The sequence below is a fragment of the Mustelus asterias genome, chromosome 4, assembly GCF_964213995.1.
Source record: "Mustelus asterias chromosome 4, sMusAst1.hap1.1, whole genome shotgun sequence".
In the NCBI taxonomy this organism is placed as follows: domain Eukaryota; kingdom Metazoa; phylum Chordata; class Chondrichthyes; order Carcharhiniformes; family Triakidae; genus Mustelus; species Mustelus asterias.
Window position 1 is genome coordinate 3,633,860 of NC_135804.1, and position 15,642 is coordinate 3,649,501.

General features: G+C 44.2%; 1 protein-coding gene across 1 annotated transcript in view; it reads left to right on the plus strand.

Moving 5' to 3' along the window:
* Positions 1-505: 505 nt before the first annotated feature.
* The window catches only part of terb1 (telomere repeat binding bouquet formation protein 1), a 128,521-nt gene continuing 113,384 nt past the window's right edge, over positions 506-15,642 (plus strand). Inside the window, exons 1-6 of the mRNA XM_078210448.1 lie at positions 506-838; positions 4,196-4,334; positions 4,433-4,543; positions 9,166-9,294; positions 12,759-12,890; positions 15,476-15,536. Coding sequence (XP_078066574.1) covers positions 506-838; positions 4,196-4,334; positions 4,433-4,543; positions 9,166-9,294; positions 12,759-12,890; positions 15,476-15,536 — 905 coding nt within the window. The remainder of the gene's footprint in view (positions 839-4,195; positions 4,335-4,432; positions 4,544-9,165; positions 9,295-12,758; positions 12,891-15,475; positions 15,537-15,642) is intronic.

Genomic DNA, 15,642 nt, shown 5'->3' on the forward strand with positions numbered 1-15,642 from the left:
ATGATTGGAAACATTGAATCTGAATCATCCTGTAAATCGTTGTTAATAAATGTTTATAGTTCATTCATGACTAGTGGAGCCAAGTTATTACATTTGGTGACAAGGTGAAAAAGCAGCAAAAGTGCTTGCAAGATCATCAGCACAGAACCTGGTTCAGTCGAAGTCAAGCTCACAAAGTAGTAGAGAGCTACAGAGATGCTTGTGTTTGGTAGATTGGATTCATTCAACACCTCCGCTGAAAATTGGGTACGGTGTGTTGAGCGATTAGAATATTTCTTCAAAGCAAACAAAATTGAGGAAGAGGGAAAGAAGAAGGCGATGTTATTAAGTGCATATGGGACCCAAACCTATAATTTAATCCATAGCCTTATGTCCCGATGCAAGCTTGTTTGCAGAGATTCTGGATTTGGTAAAAGGGCACTACCACCCAAAGCCCTCCGTGATTTTGCAACAACTTAAATTGAATTCCATGGGGAGAGCTCTAGGGGAGACCATTGCAACCAACATGGCAAGACTTAGAAAAATTGCGGAACACTGTGACTTTGGGACAGCACTAAATGATATGCTGAGGGATTGCTTGGTTCATGGAGTCAATGATGAGGCCATACAGAGGAGGCTGCTGGCAGAGGCTGAGGTTAATTTTATAAAGGCGCTGGAAATAGCGTTAATGATGGAGAATGCTGAGAAGGGCACCCAAGAACTCCAGAACAAGCAGAATGGCACGGTCCAACAGTTAGGTCGGGAAGCTGCAGGCAGCAGTGGCGCCAACAATGAGAAACAAATACAGAAGCTCGTAGAGTTAGAAGATTCAGGAGAATTAATCAAAAGCCTAGGATTGGTACAGAGTGTTACAACTGTGGGTACCCTCTTCAAAACCTCCACATTCTTCTGGTAGTGTGGTGACCAGAACTGTACGCAATATTCCAAATGTGGCCTAACTAAAGTTCTATACACCTGCAACATGACTTGTCAATTTTTATACTCTATGCCCTGACCAATGAAGTCAAGCATGCCATACGCGTTCTTGACCACCTTACCCACTTGTGTTGCCACTTGAGGAGTTACACATACAGGGATGAAAACAAGTTTCACTGAAATGCATTACTATTATCAGAGATGTGACTTGACTTTGCTGCCATTCGTGCTTTGTAAGCTCTTAATTTTAATGAGATTTCCTTCTTGTGTTTGCAACTTGTGAATTGTGGACCTGTACATCTAGATCCCTCTGTATGTTAATGCTTCTAAGAATTCTGCCATTTACGGTATACTTCCCTCCTGCATTAGACCATTTGTGTGGACGTGAGTCACACAGAGAGCCACTTGTGTTACAGGCTGATTCGTTGTTGCCAGCTGGGAGTGTTGTTGGCTGCCTGAGAAGTGAAATGTCCAATCAGCCTGTGACAGACAAGAGTATTGTTCTGACTGAAATAGAGGAGGTTCAAGCACCAGTACCTAAAGAGAGACCAAGTGTGACAGTTTCTACAGAAAGTACCCCAGCAGAAGCACCCCAATCGGTGGAGTTGTGCCACTCTACAAGGAAACAGAAGCCACCAAAAAGACTGGGTTTTTGACGGACTGATTAGAAATGTTCTTTGTCGTAAATTATAGGGAAATATATAAATTAACTATCATTTTGTATATTAAGGATCTTAGAGGGGATGGGATGTAGTAGAAAACCCTTTTAAGGGGTGGGCTTCTGGAGGGTCATGTGACCCACTCGTCCAATCGGTAACTAGTACATGGGATCACCTGAGCAAATCCTAGAGACATGATTGGAAGCACTGAATTTGCATCACCCTGTAAATAATTTGTTAATAAACGTTTATACTTTGTTCATGACTGGTGGAGTCAAGTTATTACACCCTGGTTAAAGTATCAGAGGTTTTATCCTAAAACCCAGAGTCTCCTTGGCTCCAGGTCAGTTGCACTCTTCCAAAGCAAAATTAATCTTAAAAAAGAAATTAAAGAATGAACTTGTGTAAAATATCGGGGGCGGCACGGTGGCACAATGGTTAGCACTGCTGCCTCACAGCGCCAGGGACCTGGGTTCGATTCCCAGCTTGGGCCACTGTCTGTGGGAGTTTGTACATTCTCCCCGTGTCTGTGTGGGTTTCTTCTGGGTGCTCCAGTTTCCTCCCGTGGGTTAGGTACGTTGGCCATCCTAAGTTCTCCCTCAGTGTACCCGAACAGGCGCCGGAGTGTAGCGACTAGAGATTTTCACAGTAGCTTCATTGCAGTGTGAATGTAAGCCTACTTGTGACTAATAAATAAACTTTACACCTCATGATCTCAAGATGCCCCAAAGCACTTCATTGCAAATTGATAAAATTTAGTGGTCTGCTTTGTTGGCAAACATGGTAGCTAATTTATACATAGCAATATGCTGTAAACATTAGTGAGATTAATGACAAGCTAACTTGCTTTTTGATGATTTGTTGAGGGATAATTGTTGGCTTGGAAAGCTCCAGAAAGCTCCAACACTTTTTCAAGAGTGCCATGGAGCTTTCATGGCTGCCTGAGCAGGAAGATGGGATTGGATTTAACATGTCATGTCCCAAAGATATGAAAGGGGTTATAAACTATTTAAATCAAGCCATATGTTTTTTGTTTATTTAAAAAGTGGATGTTGCTGAGGCAGGATATGGCTGCTACAGATCATGATTTACAAGTTGGCTGCAGCTTATGGCAGTTTCAAAAAGCAGAACAAAGGCTCAACCTTCATCCTTGTGAATCTCAGACCTTTCATTGTGAATGAAATTGCAATCAGTGAAACCAGGGATCAGCAGATAACCTGTCTTCCTAGCCTGGTCCTGTAACAAAAGAAGAGCCATCGAACTTGTTATGCCTGCAAGGGCGCTGATAGCCAGCACTTATCTCCTAAGGTGAACAGTGGGTTTCGACCAGAGGCAAAACAATGCAGGTTTATTAGCCTGCAACAGACTCATTAATGGACAACATCACATGACCTTAGCTTCTGGCATTTGGAGAGTTTTATTATTACATTTCCAGACTTGCAACTCAGCCTGCTGTTTAACCTCGAGCCCGCAAACAACATAGCAGGACTCCAGGCTGTCCAGTAGCCTACATCAAGACTAAGCCTTCTTGAAGCCTGTTTCTCTGGAAGATGCAGTAAGAAGTCTCACAACACCAGGTTAAAGTCCAACAGGTTCATTTGGTAGCACAAGCTTTCGGAGTGTCACCCCTTCAGGTGAGTGAGATGTTCACAAACGGGGCATATATAGACGCAAACTCAATTTACAAGATAATGGTTGGGATGCGAGTCTTTACAGGTAATCAAGTCTTAAAGGTACAGACAATGTGAGTGGAGAGAGGGTTAAGCACAGGTTAAAGAGGTATGTATTGTCTCCAGCCAGGACAGTTAGCGAGATATTGCAAGCCCAGGCAAGTCGTGGGGGTTAGGGTTAGGTACGACTTGCCTAAACGTGTTTAGGGTGGAAGCTGAAGCACGTCAGCGTAGAGTCGCTGAGCAGAGACTGATAGCCAAGTTCCACACACATGAGGACGGCCTCAACCGGGATCTTGGGTTCATGTCACACTATCTGTAACCCCCACGACTTGCCTGGGCTTGCAAAATCTCACTAACTGTCCTGGCTGGAGACAATACATACCTCTTTGACCTGTGCTTAACCCTCTCTACACTCACATTGTCTGTATCTTTAAGACTTGATTACCTGTAAAGACTTGCATTCCAACCATTATCTTATAAATTGAGTTTGTGTCTTTATATGCCCTGTTTGTGAACACAACTCCCACTCACCTGATGAAGGGGCAGCGCTCCAAAAGCTAGTGCTGCCAAATAAACCTGTTGGACTTTAACCTGGTGTTGTACTTACCCCAGTCCAACGCCGGCATCTCCACATCATGACCATGAAACCATTGTCGTTTGTTGGAAAAACCCATCTGGTTCACTAATGTCCTATGGGGAAGGGAATCTGCCATCCTTACCTTGTCTGACGTACATGTGACTCCAGAGCCACAGCAATGTGGTTGACTCTCAATTGCTCTCTAAAATGGCTGAGCAAGCCACTCAGTTTCAAGGGCAACTAGGGATGGGCAACAAATGCTGGCCAGTCAGCAAAGCTCATGTGCCTCGAAGGAATAAAAAAAGAGTCACAAACACCTAGTGCAGAGGATTATTGTGTTACCAGCTTAAATATTTGCTTACATGATTTAGTGTCACAGGCATGATAATATATGCATAATATTTTCTATTGCGGTGCAAAGGTTGAGGAGTTACACATACAGGGATGAAAACAAGTTTCACTATTACTATTATCAGAGATGTGACTTGACTTTGCTGCCATTCGTGCTTTGTAAGCTCTTAATTTTAATGAGATTTCCTTCTTGTGTTTGCAACTTGTATCATCCTGCATGCAGATAGCATGTTGTTATATTTTATTTTAATCTACAGGGTTAAAAACAGACTTGAATTTACTGCTCGAGTGTCTGAAATATCAGATGGACAGCCCTGTGACTCAGAAACAAGCTCTGATCACCATCCATTCTATATGTCAACAGAACAGTAAGATGGATTATGTTGAGATTTCATGCAAATTATATTTTAGGAATTATTAATGTTTAGATTTATTATATTGCAGTAAACATTCCCTATACTGTAGTGTTAATGTAAGCCAACTTGTGACACTAATAAATAAACTTTAAACTCTGAAGAAGTGTTTAAAGTTGTACACAAAGGCATGACACCAAAAATGAAATTGGCCTCTATGTTCCCTAAGAGTGCACTGCCTGAGAATTGGTGGAGGCAGCGTCCATTGAGGCCTTTGAAAGGAAATTGGATCATTATTGGAAAAGGAAAGATTTGCAGGGCTACAGTGGAATTAAGTGAATTGTTCCTTCAGAGGGCCAGCACACACATGATGAGTTGAAATACCTTCTTCTGCGCTGTCACCATTCTACGATTCTATTACAATGCAGAATCTAATAGTGACATTTGAAGTGACACCTACCTTTCATAATGTTGTCAATTCCTCAGCACGGTTCTCCCACTGGTCACAAATCCTCCAAGGAGGTGTATTTTTTAAGGGGTTCCAAAATCACGCAAAATAAAACCATATTCGGGAGGCAATACAGTTTTCCTGTGGTCTTCACAATGGGGACCCTAACATTGCAAAAGGTGCTTGTGTGTTTTGTACCTAAATCTTTCCCAACCTGCTCAAAGGCTGCACAAAAATGGCGTGGGGTTGAGTAGGCAAAGGAAATCTATTTTTCCAGCAAAAGAAAAGAAGCTCAACATTTCACAACCTGATTCACACCTCCACTCGGAGATGAAAGTCCAGCCCCAGTCTCTGCTGGGTTACTTGAATCTGATGTGGAGATGCCGGCGTTGGACTGGGGTGAACACAGTAAGAAGTCTCACAACACCAGGCTAAATTCCAACAGGTTTATTTGGTAGCAAATACCATAAGCTTTCGGAGCACTGCTCCTTCGTCAGATGGAGTGGAAATGTGCTCTCAAACAGTGCAAACAGACACAAAATCAAGTTGCAGAATACTGATTAGAATGCGAATCCCTACAGCCAGCCAGGTCTTAAAGGTACAGACAATGTGGGTGGAGGGAACATTAAACACAGGTTAAAGAGATGTGTATTGTCTCCAGACAGAACAGCTAGTGAGATTCTGCAAGCCCAGGAGGCAAGCTGTGGGGGTTACTGATAATTACTGATAATCCAACATCCCGGTTTAGGCCGTCCTCATGTGTGCGGAACTTGGCTATCAGTTCTGCTCAGCGACTCTGCGCTGTCGTGTGTTGTGAAGGCCGCCTTGGAGAACGCTTACCTGAAGATCCAAGGCTGAATGCCCGTGACTGCTGAAGTGCTCCCCAACAGGAAGAGAACAGTCTTGCCTGGTGATTGTCGAGCGGTGTTCATTCATCCGTTGTCGTAGCGTCTGCATGGTTTCCCCAATGTCCCATGCTTCGGGGCATCCTTTCCTGCAGCGTATCAGGTAGACAATGTTGGCCGAGTTGCAAGAGTAGGTACCGTGTACCTGGTAGATGGTGTTCTCACGTGAGATGATGGCATCCGTGTCGATGATCCGGCAGGTCTTGCAGAGGTTGCTGTGGCAGGGTTGTGTGGTGTCATGGTCACTGTTCTCCTGAAGGCTGGGTAGTTTGCTGCGGACAATGGTCTGTTTGAGGTTGTGCGGTTGTTTGAAGGCAAGAAGTGGGGGTGTGGGGATGGCCTTGGCGAGATGTTCATCTTCATCAATGACATGTTGAAGGCTCCGGAGGAGATGCCGTAGCTTCTCCGCTCCAGGGAAGTACTGGACGACGAAGTGTACTCTGTCCACCGTGTCCTGTGTTTGTCTTCTGAGGAGGTCGGTGCGGTTTTTCGCTGTGGCGCGTCGGAACTGTTGATCGATGAGTCGAGCGCCATATCCTGTTCTTATGAGGGCATCTTTCAGCGTCTGGAGGTGTCTGTTGCGATCCTCCTCATCCGAGCAGATCCTGTGTATTCGGAGGGCTTGTCCGTAGGACCAAGGCAGTGCTATCAGTGGAGTGGATTAGAGCAAAGCAAATCAGGCTAGATATTTGTTTCCTGTTGCCTTTCAGTGACTCCTGCTGGAAACTAATGTATGTGACCATCAAATAAGGACCACTTCAGTTGAGTACAGAATGAGGTGATTCCTTGCACAGTCAGACATACTGAAAGCAATGGCTGTCAATTGAAGAAATATCTATCACTCACTTGATAACAATCCCGCTAAAATTGGATCTCTGCCCCTTCCTGGATTCCAGCTTCTCTGAGTGCAAACAAATCAACTCGAGCTCACCGTATTGCTCTGTGATTATGATGGAGACCCTTTAACTCACTGGGTGAACATTTTTCTCTGGTCTGGTCTCCTCAGTAACGATCTCCCATTTTCTCTCACTGACTGTCAGACTCACATTGGGTGTTTATAAATTCATTGCTACCAATACACATGAAGACAGTCAATGATGTGAGAAGAAACTGGTGCTGTTGAATCCAAACATGCTAGGATCCACAGATTGAGGACAGTACCATCCCCATCAATCACTGAGTGTTGGACACCAAACTAGAACTAAAAGAATTAGAATCAGAGAGATTGTTATCTGGCCTGCAGCAGGGAGACTTATTCTGACCTGGATTGGGGTAGACAGAGAGACTTGCAGCCAAGTGACCACTCACCTGTAGGCTGCTGTTCAAATAGATGCTGGTGGAAAACTCCTCGAGGAGAGTTCAATAATTTATAATTATCTTTGAGAAGATTTTACTTTGTACATAGACTCCTGTCTGGATATAATGAATGAAATGAAGCATGAAAAATTCCTATCTCGCCGCAATTTCCTGTTAATTATCTCTCACTAGATCTGTAGTATGGAAGTTGAAGTCATTGATCCTTCAGTGTGAGTGTAATTATGACCTTGTGACATGCAGTGTGCTGTAATAAACATATCTGTGTCTATATGGCAGCCTCAATCAACATATCTAAATACCCAGAATTGAATGTAGCCAAGCCATCTAATTAGCTATATGTTAGAAAATGTCAACCACCCTTAACTCTGCATTCTCCATGTGAGCCTTTATCGTAACATTCGATAAGGTATGCTTCGACCATGCTCTACACCTAGGGGAGGCTAGCTATGGAGGCAGACCCTGTTGCCCTCTGTGTTCGAGATGCTGTTTCAAAAGCAATGAACTCGGCCACTCTGGCGAAAAAGGCATTGATCGCTGCATGGATGCACCGGTGTACTGCTGACTAAGAGTCTGCTGCTACAGAGCTTTGGAATGAATGTCCAGCAAAATAATTAAGTGCCACAATGGGTTTTGTTGCTATTGGCAGTGTAGAGCATGCCTCTGATTACAAAACTTCCTGAAGCTGGGCGCAAAGCTCAGCCACAATCTGTTGGGATAGGCACAGCCTCCTGCTGCCTTGTGGCATACTTATACCTAAGCAAGTGAATGTTCCTGTAGACCCTTTCTAGTCGGTACTGCCTCACTCTTTGACACCCACTTCTTGCAGATACTCGATGTCTTGGTTTCTCCTGCCCACAGAATTATTTGTGGTGAGGCTGCTGCATCTGTGCCTCTATGTTTTGGATGTGGCTGCTGCTGCACCCATGATCTAGGAGACAATTTCAAAGGGAGTAACTGACCATGGCACATTGAGGCTACAGTGGAGCCCTATTGCTAACAGGCCTATAGTTGGGCTTAGTGCAGCCTGCAGAGACTCCTCCGTCCATTCTCTTCCTCCCTAGAAGAAGAACCTTTTAGTTGGTAGGCCAGCACTGACTCTTAAAAGGTGAAAAAATGCATACTAGAGATTGCTGTCCCTCTCTCCCAACTCTTCCCCGTCTGGCAGAAGTGGTTAGGACTCAACAGAGGATACATTTTCTTTTAAGGTTTACAAAATATGCTAGAAAAGATGCAAATAGGGTGCAAGACAAAATATGAAATGACTGCACCTTTTATAATGGCAGCCTTGATGTCAGCAGACATGTGCGCGGATGTGCGACCTGACGCCTTCCCAACCTGTGAAAGAGTCACACAAAAATAGTGCAAGATTTGGGAAGGGACTGGAATTATGGATTTGCTGCAAAACATTTTGATATTTTGGCTTTCCCGATCTCACCAGCAGATGGAAATCTGGCCCAGAGATTGTCAGCTGGAAAGCAATAGTGAGGAGAGTGGCACTTACCTCTTGGACCATCAGTTACAAAGATGGCAAGTTGGGCAGTTTTCAATTGGGAAAATAACCTCTCAGAGGGCAGGAAGAGGAAAAGATTGACGAATGATAAATAATAATTGAAAAGTAACAAAGTGAGAAATAAGAAAAAACTACCTGGTGTATTTTTATGAATGCTGATTGGTCTGCACTGTCACGAAAATAGTATGACTAATCTTGGGATCTGATTGGCTAAACTGTCACAGGTTGATGCAAACAGCATCATTGCAGGATAATTACAGTATTAAACACACTGCCAAACAGTTAAAGCAAATAGGCACAACTACTGTGGTTGGTTTTCATTTTGAAAGGATAGATAATATTTAGTGTTTTAATAAATATATGTGGAATGGTAGCGAAATAAAATTAAATCTTACGTTAACCATAAATCTCCATCTGTCTTTATAAAGTAAGCTTTTCATTGCTTTCTTATCAATAGGTGAAGCAAGCGATTACTTTCGTGAGATTGGAGGCTTGCAGTTTGTTAATGGACTTATAAAGCTGAGTGATGCTCCTATCCTTCGGGAGGCTGCCCTGTTCACTTTAGGAGCTTTAGCTGAAAGCAGTGGTAGGAATGACTTTTATGTAATTCTATTTTTACCTTTTTTGAAACTTGCCCAATTTCTATTTTTGTAAGCTTTTATTTCCTCATTCTTGTTTGTTTGCCCTGACAGTGAGTAAAAGCATTGGCTGATGCAGTCATGGTGACTGTGAAACTACCAGATTGTTGTAAAAATCTATTGGATTCATTCCTGATGTCCATTAGGAAAAGAAATCTGCTGTCTTTACTTAGACCACCTGAGCAAGGTGGTTGACTGTAAAGTAAGTGACACAAAACTGAGTGGGAGGGTGAGCTGTGAGGAAGATGCAGAGATCCTTCAGTGTGATTTGGACAAGTTGAGTAAGTGGGCAAATGAATGGCAGATGCAGTATAATTTGGATAAATGTGAGGTTATCACTTTGGTAGCAAAAATAGGAAGGTAGATTACTATCCAAATGGCCATAAATTAGCAGGGGGAATGTGCAACGAGACCTGGGTGCCCTTGTACATCAGTGACTGAAGGTAAGCATACAGGTGCAACAGACAATAAAAAAGGCAAATGGTATGTTGGTTTTCTTAGCAAGAGATTCGAGTACAGGAACAGGGATGTCTTGATACAATTAATGTGGAGATGCCGGCGTTGGACTGGGGTAAGCACAGTAAGAAGTCTCACAACACCAGGTTAAAGTCCAACAGGTTTATTTGGCAGCACTAGCTTTCGGAGCCCCAAGCCCCTTCTTCAGGTGAGTGAGGACTCGTGTTCACAAACAGGGCATATAAAGACACAAACTCAATTTACAAGATAATGGGTGGAATGCGAGTCTTTACAGGTAATCAAGTCTTAAAGGTACAGACAATGTGAGTGGAGAGAGGGTTAAGCACAGGTTAAAGAGATGTGTATTGTCTCCAGCCAGGACAGTTAGTGAGGTTTTGCAAGCCCAGGCAAGTCGTGGGGGTTACAGATAGTGTGACATGAACCCAAGATCCCGGTTGAGGCCGTCCTCATGTGTGTGGAACTTGGCTATCAGTCGCTGCTCAGCGATTCTGCGCTGTCGCGTGTCGTGAAGGCCGCCTTGGAGAACGCTTACCCGAAGATCAGAGGCTGAATGCCCGTGACTGCTGAAGTGTTCCCCGATCGGAAGGGAACACTCCTGCCTGGTGATTGTTGAGCGGTATTCATTCATTCGTTGTCGTAGAGTCTGCATGGTCTCACCAATGTACCATGCCTCGGGACATCCTTTCCTGCAGCGTATCAGGTAGACAACGTTGGCCGAGTTGCAAGAGTATGTACCGTGTACCTGGTGGATGGTGTTCTCACGTGAGATGATGGCATCTGTGTCGATGATCCGGCACGTCTTGCAGAGGTTGCTGTGGCAGGGTTGTGTGATGTCGTGGTCACTGTTCTCCTGAAGGTTGGGTAGTTTGCTGCGGACAATGGTCTGTTTGAGGTTGTGCGGTTGTTTGAAGGCAAGAAGTGGGGGTGTGGGGATGGCCTTGGCAAGATGTTCGTCTTCATCGATGACATGTTGAAGGCTCCGGAGAAGATGTCGCACTTTCTCCACTCCGGGGAAGTACCGGATGACGAAGGGTACTCTGTCCGCCGTGTCCTGTGTTTGTCTTCTGAGGAGGGCGGTGCGGTTTTTCGCTGTGGCGCGTCGGAACTGTCGATCGATGAGTCGAATGCTATATCCTGTTCTTATGAGGGCATCTTTCAGCGTCTGTTGGTGTCTGTTGCGATCCTCCTCATCTGAGCAGATCCTGTGTATACGGAGGGCTTGTCCATAGTGAATGGCTTCTTTAACGTGTTTAGGGTGGAAGCTGAAACACGACAGCGTAGAGTCGCTGAGCAGAGACTGATAGCCATGTTCCACACACATGAAGACGGCCTCAACCGGGATCTTGGGTTCATGTCACACTATCTGTAACCCCCACGACTTGCCTGGGCTTGCAAAATCTCACTAACTGTCCTGGCTGGAGACAATTCACATCTCTTTAACCTGTGGCTTAACCCTCTCTCCACTCACATTGTCTGTACCTTTAAGACTTGATTACCTGTAAAGACTCGCATTCCACCCATTATCTTGTAAATTGAGTTTGTGTCTTTATATGTATGCCCTGTTTGTGAACACGAGTCCTCACTCACCTGAAGAAGGGGCTTGGAACTCTGAAAGCTGGTGCTGCCAAATAAACCTGTTGGACTTTAACCTGGTGTTGTGAGACTTCTTACTGTTGATACAATTATACCGGGCTTTGGTGAGGCCACACCTGGAATATTGTGTGCAGTTTTGGTCTCCTCATGGAAGGATGTTCTTGCTCTAGAGGGAGTGCAGAGAAGGTTTATCAGATTGATTCCTGGGATGCCAGGACTGAAGTATGAGATGGCAGGATTGACATATGAGGAGAGATTGAGTCAGTTAGGATTGTATTTGCTGGAGTTCAGAAGAATGAGGGGTATCTCATTAAAACCAACAAAGTTCTAACAGGACTAGACAGGGTAGATGAAAAAAGGATGTTCCCAATGATGGGGATGTTCAGAACCAGGGGTCACAGTCCGAGGTTACAGGGTAGACTTTTTAGAACAGAAATGAGAAAACATTTACTTACCCAGAGAGTGGTGAGTCTGTGAAATTCGCTACCACAGAGAGTAGCTGAGGCCAAAACACTGTATGTTTTCAAGAAGGAGTTAGATATAGGTGAAGGGGATGAAAGGATATGGGGAGAAGGCGGGATCAAGTTATTGAATTGAATGATCAGCCATGATCATAATGAATGGTGGAGCAGACTCGAAGAACTGAATGGCCTCCTGCTCCTTTTTTCTATGTTTCTATGTCCTCTGAAGAGGCCAGGCAAATCACTCAATTGAATTCAAGGAGGCAGTTCACCACCACCTTCTCAAGGACAATTAGAGATGGGCAGCCACTCCCACATCCCATAAATGGATTTAAAAAACACACCATATACACCAAAATGTTTGACGTTTGTTTTCTCTTATGCACTGAGTTTGTTGGTCTCAGAAAGGGTGGTAATTGGTGTTCTACGGGGCACCCCTGGGCTGTGGAGGAATGTGGTGAAAAAGCTACCAAGCTTCCCATTCCTTATCCAGGATCCAGTGCTTCCTGCTGAAAGGTGTGTGTGTGAATGTTGGGTGAGAACTTGATCAGGTTTGACAATGATATTCTGCGCATCTAAATGACCATTTAGTACGCACTGCCTTAGCTCCTGCATAAGAAGAAATGAACATTTGTCTCAGGTTCTAGAAGGGCCAAGCATCCAGGAAGTTTGGGAGCGAGAAGGAAATTGAGAGGGTCATAATGGATGCATGGGTTTGTTTCATGGTAGGATTCACAATTTATTCAGAAAATGCTTATAAGTCATTCAAGCTTCTTCCAACAAGCCTTTTGAAATCAGCTAGCTGTGCATGAATTATTGTTCATTTTTCTTGACTATTGCAAAGTATATATCATGGCACTTCTTCTTTTATGTGTTTCCAGTGTACTGCCAGCAGAGTTTGTGTACTGCAGAACTGCTGTCTGATGTTGCCTTGTCACTTGCTCAGAAGGATGCTTCATTGATTCTGAAGAGGATGAATGTCTATGTGATCCTGGTTTTGGTGTCACAAAACAGTATGGAAGTCATGTTTATATATTGAAATGTCCTCTGTTCTGCAAGTAAAAAAGCTTAATGTCAAATAAGCATAAATATCATATAATTACTTATCCCTTATCCTGCTAAACCCTTGCAGTACAGTTAATGAAACTCTCTGTATGAATAAACAGGCCAGTGTACAATTATACATTAACTAATCCTTATACAATTGAATAAATAACAACCTGATGCAAGTAAGTAACAAGCAATATTGTGCTGTACTAATAAACAGAAATGCCAGAAAGCACAGTAAATAACCCTTGCCTTTATGATCAAACAGGAACACCACACTGAACAAAACATGCCCTGCTAAATAAACTGTATAGATCCACTAGAAGTGGACTGCTGGCAGGCGAGGTGTGCTGTTTAAGGGTGGCACGGTGGTTAGCACTGCTGCCTCACAGCGCCAGGGACCCTGGTTCAATTGCAGCCTCAGATCACAACGTGGAGTTTACATATTCTCCTCGTGTCTGCGTGGGTTTCCTCTGGTGCTTCAGTTTTCTCTCACGCTCCAAAAATGTGCAGGTTAGGTTGATTGGCCATGCTAAATTAACCCTTAGTGTCAGGGGGATTAGCAGGGTAAATGTGTGGGGGTTACGGGGATAGGGCCTGTGTGTGATTGTTGTTGGTGCAGGGCTGAATTGCCTCCTTCTGCATGGTAGGGATTCTATGGTTGCATTCTATGATTGGTCTCCAACCCAAAGGAGATTTCTGAAACTCTGGCACTGTGTGGGCAACACAGCCTTTCGAACGCAAGCTCTCGGCTTCAGAGGACAATAGAGGGCCTCAATTATTTACCATTTATATAGACGATCTGGAGGAGGGGACTGAGTGTAGGGTAACAAAGTTTGCAGACGACACAAAGATAAGTGGAAAAGTGAATCATGTGGAGGGCGTAGAAGGTCTGCAGAGAGATTTGGACAGGCTGAGTGAGTGGGCGAGGATCTGACAGATGGAGTATAACGTTAACAAATGCGAGGTTATTCACTTTGGAAGAAATAATAGCAAACTGGATTATTATCTAAATGGAAAGAAATTACAACATGCTGCTGTGCAGAGGGACCTGGGGGTCCTTGTGCATGAGACGCAAAACCCCAGTCTGCAGGTGCAATAGGTGATCAAGAAGGCAAATGGGATGTTGGCCTATATCGCAAGGGGGATAGAATATAAAAGCAGAGATATCTTGCTGCATCTGTACAGGGCATTGGTGAGGCCGCAGCTGGAATACGGTGTGCAGTATTGGTCCCCTTATTTGCGGAGGGATATATTGGCCTTGGAGGGAGTGCAGAGAAGGTTCACCAGGTGGATACCAGAGATGAGGGGTGTTGACTATGAGGAGAGACTGAGCAGATTGGGTTTGTATTCGTTGGAATTTAGAAGGCTGAGGGGGGATCTTATAGAGACCTATAAGATAATGAAGGGGCTGGATAGGGTAGAGATGGAGAGATTCTTTCCACTTAGAAAGGAAACTAGAACTAGAGGGCACAGCCTCAAAATAAAGGGGGGTCGGTTTAGGACAGAGTTGAGGAGGAACTTCTTCTCTCAGGGGGTGGTGAATCTCTGGAATTCTCTGCCCACTGAAGTGGTGGAGGCTACCTCGTTGAATATGTTTAAATCACGGATAGATGGATTCCTGATCGGTAGGGGAATTAGGGGTTATAGGGATCAGGCGGGTAAGTGGAACTGATCCACTTCAGATCAGCCATGATCTTATTGAATGGCGGGGCAGGCTCGAGGGGCTAGATGGCCTACTCCTGCTCCTATTTCTCATGTTCTTATGTTCTTATCTATCTTCTAACTTTACTGTTCTTTACTACAACTACATTCCTCTTTACTCCTCCCACTTAAATAGCTCCCTGCACTATGATGCCACAGTCAGCATGCCCCCTGCAGTCCCTGTTCTAGTCCACACAAGCTGCAGGAAACTTGAACCAGTTGGACAATTGTAGGGGCTGAGGCTCCTCCATTGCTCCCTTTTGAGTTCCTATACGTTCCTCATTCACGGTTACACTCTCCTGTTCCAGACCATGTACCAAATCAGAAGTACTTAGCCTAAGAGTTGTGGCACTTTCCTTGAACAACGTGTGCAGGTAACTATCCCCCTCCCTGATGCATCAATGTGTTTAAAGCTCAGACTCCAGTTCATCAACTCTGAGCCATAGTTTTGTGACTGCAGCCATTTACTGCTGATAAGATTGGCATGCATCTCACTGGTGTCCACAAGCTCCCACATGCGATAGCTGCAACACATCACCTGCTGTATCAACATTATTGTGTTTTTTTAACTCATTAAGGTACCTTACAGGTTTTAGAGTGGGAGTAGTTGTAGGCCGGAATTCTCCAGCTGTTCACATCCTTCCTGCTGTCAGTGAGAATGGAGAATTTGGCGCTCAGCTGCGGGTGAGGTTGGAGAATCCAACCCATTATTTTGTGTGTGGCATGCCAGGAGCATTTTTTATCCTAACATGGGCTGAACAAAAGTACAAAAACGATAACCTCTCGAGCACTGATGTCAGTTAAAATTAAATCTAAACACAGTAATTCCTTTTGGGCATTTTTACAGAGTTTGGGCAAGCATTGATGAGGACAACTGGATGTATTGATGTTCTGCTGAATTTGTTCAGGTAATTAGCAAATTGTGCACTTCACATTTTTCTCATGTTATTCACAAAGGTGATAGACGGAAACATATTTTATACCATGAAAATTACTTTTGATCCATTCAAGATT